General features: G+C 41.2%; 1 protein-coding gene across 3 annotated transcripts in view; it reads right to left on the bottom strand.

The window, feature by feature from the left end:
• The window catches only part of COBL (cordon-bleu WH2 repeat protein), a 282,212-nt gene that overhangs the window by 167,081 nt on the left and 98,107 nt on the right, over nt 1–17,024 (bottom strand). For 2 of the 3 annotated variants that reach the window (XM_076006243.1, XM_076006244.1), the window contains exons 3-4: nt 5,988–6,198; nt 4,649–4,877 (exon numbers count right to left, since the gene is read on the bottom strand). In XM_076006243.1, the coding sequence (XP_075862358.1) occupies nt 4,649–4,877; nt 5,988–6,198 (440 nt within the window). Of the gene's footprint in view, nt 1–2,359; nt 2,405–4,648; nt 4,878–5,987; nt 6,199–17,024 lie in introns of all 3 variants that reach the window. The other variant, XM_076006242.1, reaches the window with a different exon arrangement.

The following is a 17,024-nucleotide window of genomic DNA, read 5'->3' as shown; positions in this document are numbered from 1 at the left end:
CAATTAACTTCTTCATCTGCTAATATCATTTCAGATTTGAGTTATAGAACAGACATGAAAGTCAGTCACTGGTAACCTATGCACGGACACTGACAGTGTCCGTCCGGCAAAGCAAGAACCCAGTGCATGTGTTCCTTAAACCGCGCCGTAGGGCGAAGGCTCCTGTTGCAGTCCCAGGGCCAGGGCTCAGGGACATGCAAGAGGCTCCAGCGGAGGAGCTGGGAGAGCCCCACCTCACACAGCATCCAAACCAGGGCACACACCTCAAAGTGATGCAGCTCTCAGACACGTGTACACATTCATTTCAAAGTTAGCTGGATCAAAACCCTCTATTAGGTATGGAGCTATAAAGAGTAAAATATACCATACCACAGAATTAAATTTCAAACTATAGCACACGTTCATATGTACCCTTATAACCTATAATGGTTTTAGAATTGAGTGGTACATGACATGGATATAACAAGAGACAGAGCATGTTTGCTGGTACACAAGCTATATTACATTGACCACAAAAATGACAAAGTGAGACTCTTCTGGTCACCACCCCTACAGCACTGAGGTTGGCCCCAGCAACGAGGGCCAGGGACAGCCCTGGCACCAGAGCTGTCCCCTGATAGCAGGAGAGACATTTCTCACGCAGCTATTATAGTCTGCAGGTGTCTGCAGACAGCAGGAGCCCACGACTCAGAGTTCTGAGGGCGGCCTAAGACAGAAGGCCTATTTTTAGACATAAGCCTTTGCCACTGACTGATAGAGACTTCCTCTGACACCCCTGAGGTTTGCCAGAAGAATTGGTTTAAGAACAAAGTATTAATAAGGTGACTCAGTGCTGGCATCAGCCAAAACCTCCCAGGATGCCTGGCTACGCAGTCAGAGCAGCAACAGCAGCTGCTACACAGCCAGGCCGCAGGGCACCCGCAGCTGAGATGGAGAATGCCCAGGTCCCAGTGTGCGGTGGGTTGAGCATGACATTTATCTTGTTTGAATTTCCTCTGATGTGTAAGAAAGTAAACATTAATAGAAGTTTGGGGTTCACAGCTGTAGCACTAAGGGAGCACTGTTTCGAAGCATGATAAAGGGGAACCGAGGGGTGTGCAGGTGGAGAAGGATGAAGGAACCCTTACAGGTCCCTAGTTCAAACCACTCACTGCCCAGAAGAGGAAACTGAAAATGAGCAATCCAGTGACCAGAACAAGGTCACCAAGCAAGTAAATGGAAGAGGATGACCATGTCAGCGCTTGCAGACGCATGGCGGGGACATTCTCACGACACGGGTTTGGTTCCAGTCCCATAACGAGACTGCAAGTGCACAGGGGATAAAGGAGTGACCCTAATCCACCTTCTCCCCCGTTCTCAGCCAAATCCTCACAGAATCACCAGAACTGGCAGAGCCTTCATTTATGTGTGTTTCTGCTCAAAATGGCTGCCGTTCCATGCTGTTTCTCAAGAGAGAATGCTTATCTTTTCACTGCTGTGCCGTGGGACAGGGCAGAGCAACAGCCGACAAGGACAACTGAGGGTGGCCCAGGCCACGGCACTCCCTGAAACCCCACCTGCAGACTGTCCAGACCAATGCTGAGGTTTCTTTCATTAAATATTTTTTTCTGGAAATAGAATCTATTGGTAAATATTTAACAAGCATGGACAATACTTTCTGACATATAAAACCACGCCCAATGAGTCTAAAGTACAAAGACTCATAGGGATTTTAATGAAGCTTTTAAGTATATATTTATTTCTGTGTGTGTATATATGGATGTATTTAATGCATATGTGTGCATGTATAAGTATATATGTATATATGTGTCTCTACATATCTATAAATATACACATACAGAGATATTGAGAGAGAAAAAGAGAGAAAAAACTTCCAATTAATAGATGTTAGACATTTGCATACTTATCTATGACACAAAAAGTTAAATTTCAAAATCCACACGGCCCAAAATTCTGCAGCATGCAGGATGACTTCAGGTAGGGAAGAACAGATAAATACAGGTAAGCCAGGCAAACAGAGAGAGAAAGGAAATGGTGTCTTTTCTGCATGTACCACTTTCAGCCTGCCATAAAATTCTGGGCAATAGAATTTGTTTTCTACAATAGTCTCCTAATTTTTTACCAATTAGAGCCACACAGCAAATTCTCACACCAGCAGCATTCTTTGAACCAACCAACCAGGGACCGGGAAACCAAACCATAACCTGCTGTCATCCTGGCAAGCACCCCTGAGGTACTCCAAGCCAGGCTTGCATTCCGCCAGGTCTGGCATGCAGACTTCAGCTCCGTGCATCTCCTAGCTCAGAGCCATGCAAAGGACAGCCTCGCAGGGGCACGGACAGACCTGGACACACTGTACCTTGACAGCTCAGGGAAGGCTCGGACTGAGTTTTGGTCAGAAGAACTGGAAAAGGCAGGCAAGGGGAGCATGAGGACCAGCCTGGAGCTCTGCAGACCCCTGACCCAGGCCTCGGCCCCTTACAAGCTTCACGTGGGGGGATGGCCACATGAGAAGGCCTGCTGCAGGGCATGCCCTCATCTCTGGGCTTGCCCTCCCAGGGCACAGCTGCACCGCCTGCTAAGTGCCACCCTGGACATAGGTGGCAGCAAAGCCTTTGGCTTTGTCAGGCTGCCACTGCCAGTGATTCCAGAGAAAGGCAGCCCTGCCTAGCAGTGCCTCTCCCCTGCCAGCTGCCCCGTTCGCCAGCAGCTGTCAGGCTCAGTAGGGGCTGCCTTTCCCCTCCAAGTGTAAACCAAGAGGGCAAACGAAGGGGCTCCTCCTGCAGCTCCCAGCAGGCTGCCCATGTCAGCTGAGGAGCGAGTGTCCTCAGGGATGTACTCTGGACCAGTCTCCTTGTGTCCCCAGTGTTTGACAGAGAGCAGCATGGGGTGAAGGCACCTGGCAGGGATGTGAGCACACGTGTCACGCCCGGCCAGGCACAGGCGTGGTCCAGATCAAAGGGGTGCTGGCCACAGGGCTGGCCAGACACCCACAGCAGAAAGATGCATGGGGTCTGGGGGCAGGAAAGGGAGGGCCAGGATGCCCAAGGCAGTGGGGATGGGACTGTGGGAGCAGCTCGTTTCCACCAAGGGCAGAAGTGCTGCAAATCTGAATGGCCATGGTGGCTGCGCCACTGTGTTCAGAGGCTCTGTCCTGCTTCCCTGGGGCCTTTCTGCAACAGAGATGCAGGTTTTATGTGACTTCTCCCAGGAAGCAGGTTCAATCTACCTTTCAAGGTATGTCCAAGTGTCAGCATATAACAGAAACACTTGTTTGTGTAAGCTTTTCCCTTTCAGATACCTAAATATGGGACAGGTTTTTTTCTTTTTTCTTTTCTTTTGTCTTACCAAATGAAACCTGTTTCCAAAGAGTCCTGTACACCAAATGTAAATAGGGCTGATCCACCCAGACAGACACACCCACGGCAACCCAGCCTGTTGTCTGTGGTGATGCTCAGAGTATTTTTGTCTATCTCTTACAAGGATACTGGATAAAACACAAGATGCATTATTCACAAATGTCAGAGTACTTTTCTTTAAAGGGACAAACAGTCCATGTATCTGAAACTCAATGGAGCTAAACCCTCTTTTGAATGTCAAATCAGATCTAGGGCCCAGATTGCCAGGAGGAAATGGGCTGACTAGGGGAGAGGGGCAGACTGCACAGGCATTCCACTATGGTTGTGGATTCATGATAATTTGGTAATAAAGAAATACATTTTTTATTGGAAGAAGTTAGAATAAAAGCTATAGAAAAACATGAAAAACTTGGATTTGTACACATTTTAAAAGCCCAAGCTATTCAATATTTGTAGAATAGATAAAACAGAGACAAGATATCAACTGGGGCTCAGTAAAATAGAAACATTTATGAAGTCCATTTTAATAAATTAAGTTCAAGAAACATAAATTTTCTTTTGCCAGACAGTCATTTAAACACATGGTCAGCCCTTTGTATCAATCAGAAGAATTTGCTTACACAACATGCCAGGCTCTGTACCAACATGGCCGATGGGGCCACCACTCTCACCAGAGACTCTAACTGTGACCTCAAGCCAAGCACCAGATCCACACCATGAGTGAGCTGTCCCTAGCAGCAAAGGCAAGAAAACCTCAGGTGGCACTAAAGTTGTTTTCAGGGATTGATTTCATGGACTGCAGTTGTTTGGTTTTAGGGGACAGCTAAATGCCTTTTGCCACTGGTTTTGGATATGAGCAATGTCTAAAACCTGGGAGCAGCTAATGGCAATCGAAAAGGAAAGTCAAGGGTTTTGAATAGTTATTTTAGAGCATAAATTCTAATCTCTTCTTACTTCCTCCCCTCCCTCCTTTTACTTATCTCACAACAGTGTGCAGGGACACAAAGAGGGAAGGACATATTCAGGACCTGGGCAAAGAGGCAGAATGACAATCGAAAGGAATGAAAACGAACTTTCTATTTTGCTTACATCAACACTGGTGTGGACAAAATTGGAGTTGCCTGGAAATTCACATCCCCATCTCTCCCTGGAGCTAACAAGAGCCGCGAGGACAGTTAACAGTCACCTGCGCATGCCGCGTGGTGTGTGTGTGTGTGTGTGTGCGCGCGCGCGCGCGCGCGCGCCCGCATGCGTACAGGGCGGAGTGTGTAAGACACAGCATGCCTCACCTCTCCTGTTGTCCCAGGCGTAGAGTTCCTTTACCCCGAGCTCGCTCAGCGACTTGGACAGCTCCAGCTCCTCCCCGGCAATGTTGTCCCTCAGGAGAACCACGTGCTCTGGGCTGACCTCACACTTTGCACAAATGACTGGGAGAATATTCTGGAGAGGCACATCAGGGCTCACACGCACGACAGCTTTTTGTGTCCGCAGGTAATTCACTACCAAACGCACAGATTTCTAGAAGAATACAGACAAAGAGAATTCTATAAGCACATCTTCCCCAGTGGCTTCAACTTCTGTGTTAATTCTAGAACTCAGTGTGGCAGGATTTTGTGTAGCCTGAATCTTTCTTCTACAAATTTAGTGAGTCAGAAGGGAAAATGGCATAACAAATAGTGAAAATAAATGTCCGAATGACAAGTTTATCGTAGACCCTTTTACTAATGAACAAGCTGCTAACAACATAGGGAAATGAGCATCAGTGAGGGCTCTAAATTTAAAATCCAGTACATGTGCCATCTTTCAAGGATTCTGGCCAGACATGAACACAAGGCACTTATATACACTTTCTAAAGGAAAATGGCTTGGAAGTAGTATGGATAATTTAATTTAAAGAAAAACCCACAAAAAACATGATATCAATTTTTTGTTTAAGCTGCCAAAATAGCCACATAAATCTATGAATATCTATATACATATGTATCTATGTATACTTGTGTATGTACACAAACTTACATGTATTTATATATACACACTATATAAAACATTTTATGCAAGAAATATATTTTGTTTTTTAAAAAATATCACACAGTAATAATCAGAAAGAAAAAACAATCAGTTTGACTAATGGTGAGTCTAAATGACTACAGATAAAGTGGTCCATCAAAAACTTTAATATGTGAAGTTCATCCAGCTACCTTTTATTCAGCCTTTATTGATCACCTTAATAGTGTAAGACGCTGCATAGTTTGTCACAGCAAACGTGGACTGAACAGAAGAGCAGCAGAGGAAGGCCGTGTGCTCCCTCCCAGCCTGAGTGCCCGGGCTCGGGACTATTGGAAAATAAAGAATTATAGACCATGTCCACCTTTGAAGAAAGTTTTAATGGATAGCTCTGCTCTAGAGCAGTTCCCATTCTCTAATATATTATATAAAGGAATGATGTTACTACAATACATATTACTAAATTCTGTAAATTCCGTCCCCTAAAATAAACTGTGAGTGCCTAGCTTTGCCTCGCACAGAAGTAGAAACCTCAACCACAGCTCTCTGTGTGTGGTACTAAGAAGAACAACACCGTCTCCTACTCAGCATCTCCCGCACACTCAGACACAGGCACCTACGGACCTCAGGCATCTTAGGTGGGCCAGGCTTAACCTTCTCTTCAGGAACTTTTTCTTTCAGAAACACAGTGTGCACATTCAGTGTCCCAACCAAAGTATTTGGCTTAAAACTCAAAGGCTGTTGGGTTTCCGAAGACCGGATCTCAAGGGCATGGTGAGATGGATTCAGGTGATTTTGAAGGCAAAGATCAACAAGTAGGTCCATCATTGCATGGCTGGAAAAAAGAAAACAAATCACGATTATTAGGAACGTCTGCACTCTCCCTTCTGCCTCGCTGAACAACCGGATGAATGAGCAAAGTGGATGTGCTTATGAAGAAAGACAACAGCAGCTCATTAATTCCTTATGCATGATTGTATAGCAATATGCTAACATTCTCCACACTAAGAAACAACACTACTGAAAGAACAAAATCATAATAGCTGATCAAAATCATAATAGCCTGGAAAATAGTTGTATTACTAGTCTAATCCATGAGAATGTTCAATCATCTAAAGTTTTTAGCACAAATGATATTTCTTATGGGTATAAGACACTAAATTTTCAGTTATTCACTGAAATGTATGTTAAAAACTAAGTTTTCAGTTGAAGAAGTTGACAGCTTTCTTTTAGCAAAAAAAACCCCACAAAAATAAAAAGCCTTTTTTTAAGACAAAAAGGGACCACAGGACAATTATCTTTTCCAAATGTCAAAAATTTTCATAATATCCCCCATCACACATAATTGTTGTTACTGTGAGAGGGGAGTAACAATTCAGATTATCCCAAAAAACAGAAAATTTCACTTACATCTGTTATATTTTAATGGCAGAAAGTTTTTATATTTAAAGCTGACTTTTCTTTATCCTACAAATTTCCCAAGAAGTTGAGCACAGGTTTTTTCCTATCATCTATTTCTTTTTTTTTTTTTTTTGAGACAGAGTCTCGCTTTGTTGCCCAGGCTAGAGTGAGTGCCGTGGCGTCAGCCTAGCTCACAGCAACCTCAAACTCCTGGGCTCAAGGGATCCTCCTGCCTCAGCCTCCCGAGTAGCTGGGACTACAGGCATGCGCCACCATGCCCGGCTAATTTTTTTATATATATATCAGTTGGCCAATTAATTTCTTTTCTATTTATAGTAGAGACGGGGTCTCGCTCTTGCTCAGGCTGGTTTTGAACTCCTGACCTTGAGCAATCCGCCCGCCTCGGCCTCCCAAGAGCTAGGATTACAGGTGTGAGCCACAGCGCCCGGCCATCATCTATTTCTTAATAAGTAACTTGCATGGCAATTATTTTAGAACATCACAGATTCCAGGTGTCACCAAACAGATTATCTAAAGATTGGGAACCTACAGGTATGTGTAAACACACAAATGCGAGTGACATCAACAAGATGGTAGAATAGGAGGTCTCCAGCTCACAATGTCCACAGAAAAACATGATTTGCCAATCATCCATGAACAAAAGTGCCTTTGTAGGAGCTTTAGGATCCAAATAGAAGGTGGTTCAATCCAGAAGCCCCTGACTGAGGAGAGATGCTTTGAGAAGTCCGGCCCATACCCTGGTGGCAGGCTCACAGACTTTGGTCCCAGCTGTGGACTGAAATCCACCCCTGAGCTGTGGACTTAGCTCAGCATCGCATAGCTCCCTTCCTGCCAACAGTCCTATCTGCCATTTCCTGGGAGGAGCTACACACATCTGTGTCCCCAGTAACATGCCTGTTAACCTCAGCCCAACTGTGGATACTGAAGTAGCCGTGTGACCTGGCTCCAGTCTCCTCTGCTGTGGCCTGCAATCAGTATTGCCTGTCTAGGGACCTGGCAGGAGACATGTCTCTCCATGGCCCTGGTGGTAGGTCCCCCAAATTCAGTCCCAGCTGTAGATCCTTAAGCAGCCATGTTACCTGGCTTCAACTCCGCTTGACTGAGATCCAAGAGGCAATAACATGAGTCCAGAGACCTGTAGGAGTAGACTGGAAGAGATGTTTGTCCCTTCCAATGCACATATAAGAACACAAACCTATATGGATCACAAAGAATAAGACAAACATGATACCACCAAAAGAAATTAATAAAACTCCAATAACCAACCCCAAAGAAGTGAAGAGTCATAAATTTCTTTAAAAAGAATCCAAAATAATTATCTTTAAAAAAGCTAAATGAGCTTCAAGGGAACACAGATTTAAAAATTAAACAAAATCAGGGAAACAATACCTAAACAAAATGAGACATTTAATGAAGAAATACAAGGAATAAGAAAGAACCAAACAGATATCCTGGAGCTGAAGAATATAATGACTGCACAGAAAATGTCAAATAGAGAGCTTCAAACAGAATAAGTGAACTCAGACACAATCCATTTGCAATTAACCAGTTAGAAAAGTAAAAACAAAAAAAAAAAAAGTGAAAAAGAGTGAAGAAAGGCTATGAAGACTTATGGAACACCATCAAACAAAGGGGCAGAAAGCCTATTTAAATAAAAAATGGCAAAAATCTTCCCAAATCAACAGAAAGAAACAAACATGAAGTCCTAAGATCTTCAAATATATTAAACCCAAAGAGGGCTACATGGAGACATATTATAGTTTATCTCAAACATTAGAGTTTGTCAGAAGTAATAGATTAAGAGAGAATTTAGAAAGCAGCAAGAGAAAGGCAACTTGTCATATACAAGGTAACCTTCATAAGACCATGAGTGGATTTATCAGCAGAAACCTTGCAGGTCAGGAGAAAATGAGATGATACAAAGTACTGGACAAAAAATGTCAACCAACAATACTTTATCCTAAAGATGGAGATATAAAAGTCTTTCCCAGCCAAAAACTAGGAAGTCTTTCATAATAGACCTGCTTTACAAGAAGTTTTAAAATAAGTCTTTCAAGTTGAAATGAAAAGACATTAAAAAACATAATGAAAGCATAAATCTTATTGCCAAAGCTAAACACGGAATATTGTAATACTGTAATGGTGCACACAAATCACTTTAAACACTAATACATAAATTATGAGACAAAAGTAGTCAGAATAAAGATAACCACAGGACTTTGCTAATGTAAACGCAATATAGAAAAGTAAAATCTGACATCAGTTATATAAAGTGCATATGGGGAAAGAAAAGTGTAGAGTATCTGCATGTGATTGTAGTTGTTATCAGCTTCAAATAGACTGCTATAAATATAAAACAGTCTATGTGAACTCCATGGTAAACCGCCCTCCCCCCCAAATATACAATAGATACAAAAAAGACAAAGAAAAAAGAATCCAAGCACACCACTAAAACCATCAAAACATGAAGGAAGACAACAAGAGAAGAAATGATGAACATGAGAACTATTTGGTAGAATTTTTCATGAATCCATTTGGTCCTGAGCTTCTTTGTGGTGAGGTTTAGTTACTGATTCACTCTTCTTATTTGTTATTGGTTTGTTCAGGAAATGACTAATTCATAAATTTAAGCCACATGATGAAATCTTGTGCTGTCCCACCTCATCCTGCCTGGAACGTGGATCATTCCTTCATGCTGTATAGTCTACATGTCCATTAGTCACTTAGTAGCCATTGCAGTTGTCGTACTGACTGTCATGGTATTGCACTCCTTGTGTTCAAGTCACTTTTATTTTACTTGATAATTATCTCAAAATGCAAGAGTAGTGATGCTGGAGATTCAGATATGCCAAAAAGAACCCTTAAAGTGCATCCTTTAAGTGCAAAGGTAAAAAAGTTCTTGATTTAATAAGAAACAAAAAAATTGCATGCTCGGATTGCTAATATCTTCAGAAAAATGGATCTTTTATCCATAAAATTGTAAAAGAAAAATAAATTCATACAAGTTTTGCTGCTGCACCTCAAACTGCAAAAGTTACAACCACAGTATGTGACAGCTTTTATTACAATATATTGTTATAATTATTCTGTTTTATTATTAGTCATTGATGTTCATCTTTTACTATGCTTAATTTATAAATTAAATTTTATCATAGCTATATATGTATAGGGAAAAAACATAGCTTATATAGAGTTTGGTAATGCCTGTGGCTTAAAGCATCCATTGGGAGTCTTAAAACATATCCCCCTCAGATAAGGGGGGACTAGTGTACATGGAAACTAAACAATACGTTCTTGAATAACCACTGAGTCAAAAAGGAATCAAAAAGGAATGTGAGTCCCACCAGAAGTGTATGAGTGTTTCTATCTCTCCGCATCCACACCAACATTTATTGTTTTGGAACTTTTTGATAAAGGCCATTCTCACTAAAGATTCATTAAAGAGATACAAGTAGATCTACCATTTGATCCAGCAATCCCATTACTGGGCATCTACCTAAAAGAACAAAAGACATTCTATAAAAAAGACATTTGCACTTGAATGTTTATAGCAGCACAATTCACAATTGCAAAGATGTGGAAACAACCCCAGTGCCCATCAATTCATGAGTGGATTAATAAAATGGGGTATAAGTATACCATGGAGTACTATTCAGCTCTAAGAAACAATGATGATATAGCACATCTTGTATTTTACTGGATAAAGCTGGAACCCATTCTAAGTGAAGTATCCCAAGAATGGAAAAATAAGCACCACATGTACTCACCAGCAAATTGGTATTAACTGATCTGTTGATCAGTTACTTAGGAATAAACTTAATCAAATAAGTGAAAGACTGGTACATTCAGTATTGTAATATATTGATGAAAAAAATCAAAGAAGACACAGATAAAATGGAAAGACATCTAATGACATCTTGTGTTCATGGATTAGAAGAATTAGTATTGTTTAAATATCCATACCACATGAATAGACCTACAGAGTCAATTTAATCCCTATCAAAATCCCAATGGTATTCTTTACAGAAATAGAAAAGAAACAATCCTAAAATTAATATAGAACAATAAAAAAATCTTAAATAGTCAAAGCAATCTTAAAAACAAAGTTGGAGAGTTATCATACTCCTCATTTAAAAATATTTTACAAAGCTACAGTAATCAAAGAGGTATGGTACCTGAATGAAACCAGACACACAGACCAACGTAACAAAATAGAGTGCCCAAAAATAAATCTATACATTGAGAGTCAACTGATCTTCACCTAGGATGCAAAGAATACAATGTGGAAAGCAACTCTTCAATAAATGGTGTGGTGCTATGAAAACTGGATATCCACATGCAGAAAAATGAAATTGGACTCTTATCTTACTCCATATACAAAAATCATCTAGAAATGAATTAAAAGACTTAAATGTAAGACCTGAAACCATAAACCAGGGGTCCTCAAACTTTTTAAACAGGGGGCCTGTTCACTGTCCCTCAGAGCATTGGAGGGCTGAACTGTAGTTTAAAAAAAACTATGAACAAATTCTTATGCACACTACACATATCTTATTTTGAAGTAAAAAAACAAATGGGCAAAAAAACTGCATGTGGCCCACGGGCCATAGTTTGAGGATGCCTGCCATAAACCTATGAGAAGAAAACACAGGGAAAAAGCTTCATGATATTGGTCTAGGCAATCACTTTTTGGGAATGACACCAAAAGCTTGGGGAACGAAGCACAAGTGGACAAATGGAGCTGCATCAGACTGAAGAGCTTCTGTACAGCAACAGAAACAATCAACAGAGAGGAAAGGCAACCTATGGAATGGGAGAAATTATCTGCAAACCATATATGTGATAAGAGGTTAATATCCAGAGTAGATAAGGAACTCAAACAACTCAAGAGCAAATAGCCAAATTTAAAAATGGGCTAAAGACCTGAACAGATATTTCTCAAAATATGACATACAACTGGCCAAGATATGTACGAAAAAGTGTTCAACGTCACTATCAGGAAAATACAACTCAATACCATAATATCACCTTGTGGCTGTTAGAATGGCAATTATATAAAAGAAAAATGAGGGGGTGAAAAATGTCAGAGTAGAGGTGACCTCCTGGCTCACTGCTCCCAGAAAAAGAAGTGAAGAACTCGGTCTGCTACGCACGAGTTGATCACTCCCCTGCAAGAACAGCATTGTGAAACTGCAGAGAAGCAGCGTGGGACACACAACACAAGAAAAAATATAAAGGCGAATAGGAGATACAATTGCAAAGTCTGGAGAGTGCAGGATAAATGATAGAGAATAGAGCGCAGGATGACCACACCTGCCCAGGCAGCAAGTGCAGTGGGAACTGACCCACAGGAGGACGCCCTGCACCCCCACTGACCTCCACACCCACTCAGACACGGACATGCTTGAAGTCAGTGCAAAAATCACAGCACAGACGGCAGGCTCTGTGGAGAGGGTACAATAGTGGGAAACATCTTGAACTCCCCGGTGCTCTGTGCTAGGACTGCACTGGGTGGGGGAGGGACTGGTCTGAGCCACAGCTTGAGGCAGTTAGGAGACAGGCCTCGCCTCTGGTGGTCAGCGAGTCCAGAACACTGAAAAGAGGCTCTACCCTGGAAACCACTGACAATTAGACTGGCTCAGGGCCAGTCAGAAAGAGCAAGACCTCCTGCCAGACAGGTGCAAGACTGTGGGTAGGTGACACACAAGAGACAGCAGCCATTCTGATGATTCAACTCCCCAATCAGGCATCCGCCAACTCCTGAACAGTCGCTCCTAGCGCTAGCGCTCTGTGGGTGGGTGGCTGCCATTTTGGGGGTCCACAACCCAGACACTGTGGCATACTAGGGTTTTGGACAGAACCCCTCCTCCAGCCCAGAAACTCTCACTCTGGGTGTGACAGGCTCCACCCTTCCGTGACCTATTGTTGGCTAGCAGGGCCTGTATCGATGGGCAAATTTTCAGTGTTTCCCTACAATGCACGTTCCCCAGCCATGGGAGGCCACTACCTGTGGGATTCCTAGGCACTGGGGCATTGTCTCAGGAATCACCCCTCCCCTAGTGTAATGACTTTTGCGCAAATAGTAGGCTCCACCCCTAGAGGTAGGGAAAGGCAAGAGAAGCCACTTTCCCTGTGTGACTGGCATGAATCTGCGGGGACTTGGCACACATCAATAATTGGCAGCCCAGTGATTCAGCCTGCCAGACCGCTTAGGTCATCTAATAAGAACATAATGCTAGTGCCTGCTCTCTACATCCAGGCTGCTGCTAACAGTGGGGTTTGTGGTCAGGGAAGGAAAATCCTGGCTACAGGCCCCAGCAGGTACACCAAGTAATCCCTCCCATAAGGAACAGCCTCCCAAGAGTGGTGAAAGAACCCTGAATAACATATTAGCGGTTCCCCTAGTGGCATATCAAGCAACTATGGAAACACACACATCTAGGCTGGTAGGCAGCAGCTACTATCTGCCTTGCCCCTACCGCCACTTTAAGGGGGACTAGGGTCCAAGTAACCCTGGGGAGTCGTAAGACTCTTCCTAAAGATTAGGGCATTAGTATTGCTCACCCAGGGACAAGAAACCAATACAAAGCTATCAGATAACCTCGATAACTGGTTCCTCCACGTGATCTACAACCAACAACAGAGAGGGTAACCCCACAGCTAAACACAGTACCCTCCATCTCAAACAATTAGAAGGCAGTGGAGTTATACACACAGGTGTGATGCACCATGTGGGAGCTTAAGCTAGGGGACCCAAATCCCTAATCTCCACTGGCAAGAGGTAAAGACAACAAGTCAGAGCTACTTCAACTTGCCAAAACACCTCTAAGGCAATAAAAAAGTAAAGGGCCTCCTTCCACCACTATCAAGGAACGTCCTTGGGGACTTGAAGTTAAGGGCACAAACCAGTCCTAGAACTCCCAGTTCTCAATCAAGTACCTTGATGAGAAAGAACCAGAGAAAGAACACAGGGAATATGAAAGAGCAGAGAGAAAAGTCACCCCCAAAAGAAATCATGAGACCCTCAAAATCATACTACTTTAAGTGAAATGATTACATTGAAGGAGGAAGAATTCCAAATATGGATGGTAAGGAAACTCAATGGAATTAAAGAGAAAATAGAAACCCAACACAAAGAAGCCATGAGAACAATACAGGAAATGAATGAAAAATTTTCTAAAGAAAATGAAATATTATGAAAAAACCAAACATAAATCTTGGAAATTAAAGAGGCATTTATGGAACTTGAAAACACAGTGCAAAGCCTTAAAAATAGAATGGATCATGCAGAGGAAAGAATCTCAAGAGTTTAAAGACAATGCCTGTATGCTAAACAAATCAGATGAAGAAAAAGAAGACAGAAGCAAGAGACAAGAACAGAATATACAAGAAATGTGGCATTACCTAAAGAAATGAAATATAAGAATTATAGAAATTCCAGAGAGGAAGAAGAAAATACACATGGGCTAAAAATATATTTCTTGGAATACTGGAGGAAAATATGCCTGGCCAGGCCAGAAACCTAATTATCCAGATACAAGAAGCACACAGAACTCTTGGGAGATTCAACATGAGGCAATCACCACATTACATAATTATCAGACTGGCCAAAGTAAACATGAAAGAGACAATCCTAAAAGCAGTAAGATGAAAACAACAGATAACCTACAAAGGAAAGGCTATCAGACTAACTGCAGACTTTTCAACTGAAACCTTACAAGCCAGAGGGACCGGGGACCCATTTTCAATCTTCTAAAACAGAATAATTGCCAACCTAGAATTCTTTACCCAGAAAAACTAAGCTTCATCTACAAAGGAGAGATAAAAACTGTCCCAGACAAGTGATCACTGATGGAATTTGTGAAGATCAGGTCTAGAATTTGATGAAATTTGCTCTGCAGGTCTGATCTCAAACCTGTGTTATACACTGAACAGCGCAATAGACACCTAACAAATTAAAATCCTTCAAAAGTTAAAGTCCAGAACCCAGATTCTACAATGTATTGAGAGATAAAATAAAAAAAAATAAGAATTTGCTCAACAATATGAACAGAAATCGACCCCAAATATGAATCCTCTCAATAAATGTGAATGGCTTGAATTGTCCTTTGAAGAAACATAGACTGGCTGAATGGATAAAAAATTATAAGCCAAGTATCTTCTGTCTCCAGGAAATACATCTAACCCACAAAGACACTTTCAGACTCAATGTCAAGGGTCGGAAAATAAACATCCAGGCAAATGGAAACCAAAAGAGAGCGGGGGTAGTGATTTTGCTTTCAGACAGCATAAATTTTAAAATAAAAAAGTAAAGAAAGGCAAAAATGATCACTATATAATAATGAAAGGAAAAATCCAACAAGAAGATTAACAAGTCTTAATATCTATGCACCCAACACAGTAGCACCCAGATATATACAACAAACCCTGATTGATCTAAATAGCATCATAAGCAGCAATGCCATGGTATCAGGGGCTTCAAAACCCCACTGTCTGAATTGGACAGATCTTCCAAACAAAAAATTAGCAATAAAATAATGGACTTAAACAGAGCTCAAAAGCAAATGGGTCATCTATAGAACATTTCACCCAAATGAAGCTATATACATTCTTCTCATCAGCTCGTGGAACCTTCTCCAAAATCAGCCACATCCTAGGCCACACATCAGACCTCAACAAATTTAAAAAATAGAAATTGTATTTTGTATCTTCTCAGACCATTGTGGTATAAAACTAGATCAATTCCAACAGAAATGCTCACCACTTCACAAAGTCATGAAAATTAAACAATCTATTGCTAAATGACTACTGGCTGGGTCAAGAAGGGAATACAGAGGGAATTCAAAAGACTCTTTAAACTAAGTAATAAAATGGACACAAGTTACCAAAACCTATGGGATATAGCAAAAGCATTTCTGAAAGGAAAAGCGACAGCATTAAATACTCACATCCAAAAAGAGAGAGCTCACAAATCAACAAACCAACAAACCATCTCAAAGAACTGGAAAAGGAAGAGCAAATTAATCCTAAACCTAGAAGAAGAAGAGAAATAACTAAGATCAGAGCAGAATTAAATGAAATTGAGAATAAAAGAACTATACAGAAGACCAATAAAACCAAAACTAGTTTTTCAAAAAGATAAAAAAAATTGATAGCCTTCTGGCTAGATTGACAAAGATTAGAATGGAAAGGACTTCAATAAACTCACTCAGATGAAAAAGGAGAGGTCACCATAGACATCGTAGAAATACAAAACATTATCTTTGAATACTATAAAAATCTATATGCCCCAAAACTACAAAATGTGGAGGAAATGTACGAATTCTTGGAAAAACACAACGTTCCTAAGCTCAATCAGGAGGAAATAGAATTCCTGAACAGACCAATATCAAGCACAGAAATTGAGCACCAATAAAAAATCTTCCAAAAAAAGAAAAGTCCTGGACCAGATGGGTTCATGCCTGAATTTCACCAAACCTACAAAGAAGAACTCATACCTATACTTCAGAAATTGTTCCAAAACATTGAGAAGGATGGTATCCTCCCCAACTCATTCTACAAAGCCAATACTGACTTGATACCAAAGCCAAGAAATGATATAACAAGAAAAAAAGAAAACTAGAGACCAATATCCCTCATGAATATAGATGCAAAAATCCTCAACAAAATCTTAGCAAACCGAATCCAACAACACATCAGAAAAATAATTCATTCAGACCAAGTGGGCTTTATCCCAGAGACACATGGCTGGTTCAAGAAATGAAAATCTATAAATGTAATTCACCACATAAATAAAAGCAAGAACAAAGACCATATGATTCTCTCAATGGACAGAGAAAAAGCATTTGATAAGATCCAGCACACTTTTATGCTAAAAACCATTAACAAAATAGGCATAAATGGTACATTCCTTAAAAATTATTAAGGCCATATACGATAAACCCACAGCCAATATCATATTGAATGGGGCAAAATTGAAGCATTCCCACTTAGAACTGGAACCAGACAAGGTTGCCCATTATCTTCACTTCTATTCAAAATAGTGCTGGAAGTCCTTGCCAGAGCAATTAGACCAGAAGGGGATTAAGGGTGTCTGAAGGAGGGCAGAATAGGTCAAACTCTCACTCTTTGTTGATGATTTGCTTTTATATCTAGCAAATCCCTAGGATTCAACCAAGAAACTCCTGGAATTCATAAACGAATTCATTAAAGTCTCAGGATACAAAATTAATGCACACA

The sequence above is a fragment of the Microcebus murinus genome, chromosome 9 (assembly GCF_040939455.1).
Source record: "Microcebus murinus isolate Inina chromosome 9, M.murinus_Inina_mat1.0, whole genome shotgun sequence".
NCBI lineage: Eukaryota > Metazoa > Chordata > Mammalia > Primates > Cheirogaleidae > Microcebus > Microcebus murinus.
This window is presented reverse-complemented; position numbering and strand designations above follow the sequence as displayed.